Below are 6,537 nucleotides of genomic sequence, written 5' to 3' on the forward strand. Positions count from 1 at the left end.
GGTGGAAAAAATATATAATATCCCGTTCTTATTTGTACATCTACCATGGACTTTAAAAGACTGGCAGAAGCTCAGTTTTTTGTTATTTTATTTTATATTTTCACGGAATTTCATACACGAATACACAGGCAGAGTGACACTGGTATAATACAATAATAATGCTGATGATAATAATAATAAACTTCAAAAAGGAAACAATTAAATACACCGCTAGCGGCGCGCACATGCGTTCCATTTCCCCCCACTGAGTGCCTCAAATTTTACCGATAGTCACGTGACATGTGCGACCGATACCAGATGGAGAGTAAATCACGTTAAGAATTGAAGAAATTTCGGCTATAAACTGATATTAATCAGCAGCTTTTTAATTGGTCAGATGTCACTGGGTCATAAAATGTTGTTAGAGTATGTTACCGCAACTTGTGACCCTCTCTGGTGCGATATTTGTGTATTATGCAATTATTTAGCGTGAAACGTAGGGGTCCGAGAGAGAACAGCCGATTTATGACACTTCGTTTGATGCGGGTCGGACTAACTTTGAATCGGCATAACTTTTTCAATAATCAAGCAATTAACATGCGGTTTAAAGCACATGAAAGGAAATTCATTTACGGAGGGAACCGTGTCAGGGATTTTTGTTTGCTCAATCAGCGACTTAATTATCTTTAATTACGTAATATGTATGGTGAAAAAAGTCGCATAAAATGTTTGACGTTATGTAATATTTTTTTGAGAAAAGATAGAAGAAATTTGAGACACGGTTCCCCAGATAATATAAGTATGGTTATTTTCCAAAAGTTTGATGACAAAAAAATAAAAAATGACTTTAATATGACGATTTAAAATTTTAGGATTTTTATTCAAAATCAAACATTTACAAAGGCATTTTTTTAAAATATGTTATTTTTTATGATGATCAACGACATTTAATGCACAAAGATTAAATAAATAACAATTATTACTAAAATAACTTTGTTTAAATGACATTTATGTGAGTACCTCGGAAAGTGTCTGTTGTCACCTTAAATGTTCAAATATTAAATTAAAAGCTATATGTAAACTAAAACGCGCATAGTTTCAATGCATGTATAAAAAAAACTTACTGTCAATATAAAAAAAAACTTCTGTTGTAATACACATATAACCAATTGTTCCTCATATATACCCTTTATGCACACCATCTAATGTATGTGTGTTAGTGTTTTGGCAATGTTTCTATAGTGTTTGTTCGGGTATGAAATTGTTCAAATGAAATCGATGATAAAATCAAGGAAGAGTTGTACTCAAAAGTACATATCCCGTAAACTCGTTTCGCATCATTAAATATATTTGCAATTCAAAAAAATAAAAGCAAAATGGATGAATATGGATTAGGTATTGGACTAAATACAGCATTTCTTAGGAAACGTTAAATTAAAATTTGATAAAGTTTGATGTAGTATCACTCATGGCTAATACAGGTTAAGAAATTAAAAGTTTTACATTCAATTGGAACATTGATTCAAATCATATAACTTAAGCGGAAGTCGAGTTACATGTGTTTTCTTTTTAGAGGCGCCAATTTTACGAGAGTTTGTTGTCCACCAAAAAAAAAATAGTTTTGTGATTTCACAAAATTAAGAAGAAAAAAAAAACAATTAACCATATATAGAATTGTTGTTTTATCTGTTTTGGATAAAAGTAAGTGTACATGTATATTATTTCTTCGTTGTGTAGTTTTTTCTTCTTCATCGGATTTTTATTATGACTAAACTTACCTTAAAAAGTACCTTAGTATACCTGAAGTAAAAATGAAATCCCCAATTCCGAAGGCAAGATGAAAATTTATGGAGAGAATAACAAAAAGCTTTAAGCTTTTAGTTCAATCCACTTTCCTTATCATGATATTGCAATAAATTTCTGTATGTTATGGAAATCTTAGAAATGAAACTTGATAAAAATGAATATGTCTAAATCAGGATGAAAATTTTTATTTATTTAAACATTGTATTTAGTTTTCTTTTTGACAAAGAAAGAAAGTCAATGTGATTTTATAAAGATAAGCTTTCGAGGTGTTTTGAAAAAAGAAAAGAAAACACACAACAGTTTTGTGGCATATCAGTTCCCTGAGGCTGGAGAATCTATGTAAAAAATCAAAACCCCGAGGAGTGCAGGTAACTTTCGTGAAATCTTTTCTATGGTTATTCGCATTGTACCTCTGCTCTGGTGTGTACATACGTTTCAGTTCCTTGCGAAAGTGAAGGTAACAAGTACTGGTAAACTGCTTGACAGCCTGCCCAGGAACGACATGGCTTACTGCCGTGATCCGGAGTGAAAACTACCAACACCAACACCACGTTTCAGTGAAAGTTATTTTGTAATCTATATACAAATAAAACAGTCTAAAACCCTTCGGAGCGGAGTACATTTTGATCCAATAACTACATGTATATTTCGAACAAACTTGGTCAAGTCCACTAGACATTGTTTTCTGTTAATCATTTAAGATCTCTGTTTGTGTTAAGGAATTTGTAAAGTTTTGACAATATAAATTTAGGAAAAACTCATGACTAAGGGACAGGGTCAATTTTGGCACCGACATTATTCCTTTATGAAACAGATTTCTTGCGAGCAACAGGCCAAACTTTTCGTGTGTCTGTTTCTTTCTTCAGATCTTATCCAGAATATCAGATAAAGTATTAGACAGATTCTAAGAAGATTTTTCATTTGGCATATTAATTAACATCACATGATTTGTATTAAATTTATAGTGTTACTTATTTCAGAATCAGGTAAGCAGAGAGAAACTATGCCGGCATGTAATACACGGGTCTTGTTTATATTTTCCATACTGGTAGCATGTATTATAATTCTGAACATAAAGTCGGAACTAAGTCATACCATCGGATTCATGGATCCACTTTTCAAAGTGAATGTATTTGCGAAAAATAATGCAGGTGAAATATTAAACAAAACATCAAGCGACAGGGGAATATCAGATATAAGGCATGGTAAAGAATGGAAAAGGAATTTAACGCAAAAGAAGTTTGTGATTGCGCTTTACAGACCTTATCATGGTATGTTAAAGGATCATCTTACAAATTTAAACTTATCCAAATGTTTCCATTATCAAAACTGTGAAGCTGTGTATATTAGAGAAACAACAGAAACGTTTATAGAGGCAGACGCTGTCTTGATACAAGGTGGCCAATATCCCAAACGAAATACCCCAGCACAGAGATGATGATCAAATGTTTGTTTTTGTTTCAATAGAATCTCCGGTTTATCTAAATTACACAAACGTTACAAGCGAAATATATCTTAATTATTTTAACTACACTATGACCTATAGGACAGACTCTGATATTCAGTATCTCTACGGTTCTGTAATTTCTAATGATACGGCCGAAGAGAAAGGATTCAAGGACATGGAAAATGAAAATAATTTTAAAAGACAGTTCAGTGCGACTGATGCAAAGTTTGAAAAGAACGGTTATACTGGAGACATTTATAAAAACTATAGTGAAATATTCCGGGAGAAAACAGAATCTCTTCTTTGGATGGTAAGTCATTGTCAAACTCAAAGTAAGCGTGAGTCTTATATCGAAGAACTGGCAAAATTTACCAATGTAACAAACATTGGTAGGTGTAATGCAAACAAATCTTCATCATGTTCGAATAAGTTAAATTGCGAGATTGATTTGGCAAAAAAGTTCAAGTTTTACTTAGCTTTTGAAAACTCATTGTGCATTGACTACATAACTGAGAAGGCATTTAAGTGGTATTCCAGGGATCTCATCATAGTGGTAAGAGGTGCCAGGGATTATCAGAAGTTCCTCCCTAAAGGAACTTTTATAGATACAAATTATTTTACATCGCCTAAATCACTTGCTCGATATTTGAATAAACTTGGATCGGACGAGCAAAGATATACAGACATTCTGAAGCTTAAAGATCATTTTAAAGTTATCGGAGAACAAGAACATGCCAAGATAGCGTATTGCAACTTATGCTTTAAGTTAAATAATCTCAGACAATTTCGGAAATCTATCAAAGATGTTGGCGCTTGGTGGTTAGAAAACGCATGTGTAATAAGTAATGATACAGGGTAAACATAGTTCGAAATCAATTACTAAAGTTGATGAAAAACAAACCGTAACATTATGTATAATATATACAGGTGAAAAATAATTTTGTATAAAATTTAGGATCGCTAGCTCAATTGGTCTGTAGAAATCCAACATAATGAAAAATACTCATTTGTATTATGTTTTAAAGCTATTTACGGGTATAAACATGTGTACTAGTTTTGTGAAATAGATCTGAGTTAATTCATTACGTGTAGCGTGCATATGATACCTATAGCCAATGTATTTTTACTTATTGTTTGCGAAATTATGTGAATGTGCGGGTATATGATTTTACGACTGACATTTTAAAAGTAAAACCATAACGTTATTTATGTTCACTGTTTTATATCATTCGTGTATTTCAATGCTCCAACATGGTACAATTTAATATTTCAGTCACTTGTCCGGCTTGATATTGAAAAGGTTGTAATGTATTCCCTCAAAGAAGGGCATTCTTTGCAATCATATGTCATTCAAAACAACAAATGAAAGCGATTTTCATTAGAAATATTGCAAACAGATATCCAATCACGTGACTACAGTACACCTGCAAATCTTAGTTGCGTTGACTGTAAAATTCCTCTCCTAAACACTTAATAAACTGTTTGGGTGAAATATGAAAAAAAAACAAAAAAACAGCTAGGTATTTTGTTTATGACTTTAAACAAGAAAGAATTGAATGAAGAAGAAACTTTTATACATATGTTGTTTATTAACAAATATTTGTTTATTAACAAATATTTATGTCTGATTTCTATAACATATTATTTATAATTATGACAACCAACCTTCCCTTCATATGGTGCTGCAACTTCTAAACACAGGATGTCATCTAGCTCATCCAACTCTGGTCCGTCTTACCTCCATCTGCAATAATAATAAGATGCATCCAACTCTAGTCCGTCTTACCTCCATCTGTAATATATTAAGATGCATCCAACTCTAGTCCGTCTTACCTCCATCTGTAATAATAACAAGATGCATCCAACTCTAGTCCGGCTTACCACCATCTGTAATAATAATAAGATGCATCCAACTCTGGTCCGGCTTACCTCCATCTGTAATAATAATAAGATGCATCCAACTCTGGTCCGGCTTACTTCCATCTGTATGCAAGAAAATGATTGAAAACAGAACAGGAGGACGTGATTTTCATTTAACCTTCCGCACATTGTGTACACCGGTCTTACTGACGATATTTGAGAGACCGGTGTGTATACAATGACCTTCCACATGTTATTATATGTTCCAAGTAAAAAAACTACATAAAAGGGACGGATATTTCGATCTGAAGCGCAAACATGTCAAATACTTTTTCTTGCATATTCTACCATATTCTATCATATTTTAAATGCTTTATCTCAATAAAACAACTTTTCTTGGAAATTTATGTCATTTCATTCCCAATATTTTCTAGCACAGCGGTGAGGGGCAAGCGGTTATCCAGAATTTAAATCACATTTTGACAAGACAGGTGCTAAAACAAAAGGTCAATATTCAGTGTTCGCGCTATCAGAACTTTGAGGATGCGCACGCATCGTATCACCTCATTGGATGACGTGGTTCTGGTTAAAGTAAATTTTAAAGATATAAATGTGATTGATCAGACAAGTTTGTGTCCTTTTTTGCGACTGCCCTTTTTTCTGAAAAAAAAGTACACCAATAAAGAAGTGGCCCTTATAATAATTTCCATAGGAAGACATAACAAGTTTGACTAGTTTTATACATGCACGCATTTTATACATATATGTCGAACAGTGTCATACGTGTACCTTCCAATCATAGAAAGAATATGCATGCACGCGCATGCACAAATTTAGAATATAATTACCACAATTTTGTATTGTTCTCTAGCAATAACTTTTATAGAATCGATCAGAGTCGAAACTGACATGCATATGTGAAATATGTACGACCGAAGTTTGTCCTTCATTGAAAGACATCGCATTTTCTATTTTTACAGTTTAACGTTTATCGAAAAATATAAAAAAAATAGCTTCAAATCCGCGGTTTACGTCTAAATATTTGGACTAGACCTAAGTAAACCAAACTACAAAATACGTGTAGTCAAAGATAAAATATATACATGTAACAAATAATATTGAAACAATTTTGAATTTATAAAAGAGGATTATAATATAATTAATGTTATTTGAAATATGGTCATCCACGTAGGCCTGTGTACATAGACACTCATTTATGAATTCTCTTTGGCACCATAGGCAGTCGGTGCGTGGCTTGGAAACTATACATGTACATGACCACCCCCACTTATTTTTAGAATATAATTACTGCAACTTTGTATTGTATTCTTGCAATGACTTTTATGGAATCGATCAGTTTTTGAGTCGAAATTGGCATGCACATGGGATATTTTATAGATAAAATACTTTTTTCACTTATAATTTTTTTCACTCAAAATACATAT

General features: G+C 32.6%; 1 protein-coding gene across 1 annotated transcript; it reads left to right on the forward strand.

Annotated features, from left to right (window-relative positions):
* Positions 1 to 1,325: 1,325 nt before the first annotated feature.
* On the forward strand, positions 1,326 to 4,677 carry LOC132737711 (alpha-(1,3)-fucosyltransferase C-like). The gene is made up of 2 exons (XM_060725039.1): positions 1,326 to 1,680; positions 2,766 to 4,677. The coding sequence occupies exon 2, from the start codon at positions 3,231 to 3,233 to the stop codon at positions 4,089 to 4,091; it is 861 nt and encodes a 286-aa protein (XP_060581022.1). The 5' UTR covers positions 1,326 to 1,680; positions 2,766 to 3,230; the 3' UTR covers positions 4,092 to 4,677.
* The last annotated feature ends 1,860 nt before the right edge of the window (positions 4,678 to 6,537 follow it).

This window comes from Ruditapes philippinarum, unplaced genomic scaffold (genome assembly GCF_026571515.1).
Source record: "Ruditapes philippinarum isolate M1 unplaced genomic scaffold, ASM2657151v2 ctg10165_1_1_1_1, whole genome shotgun sequence".
In the NCBI taxonomy this organism is placed as follows: Eukaryota; Metazoa; Mollusca; class Bivalvia; order Venerida; family Veneridae; genus Ruditapes; species Ruditapes philippinarum.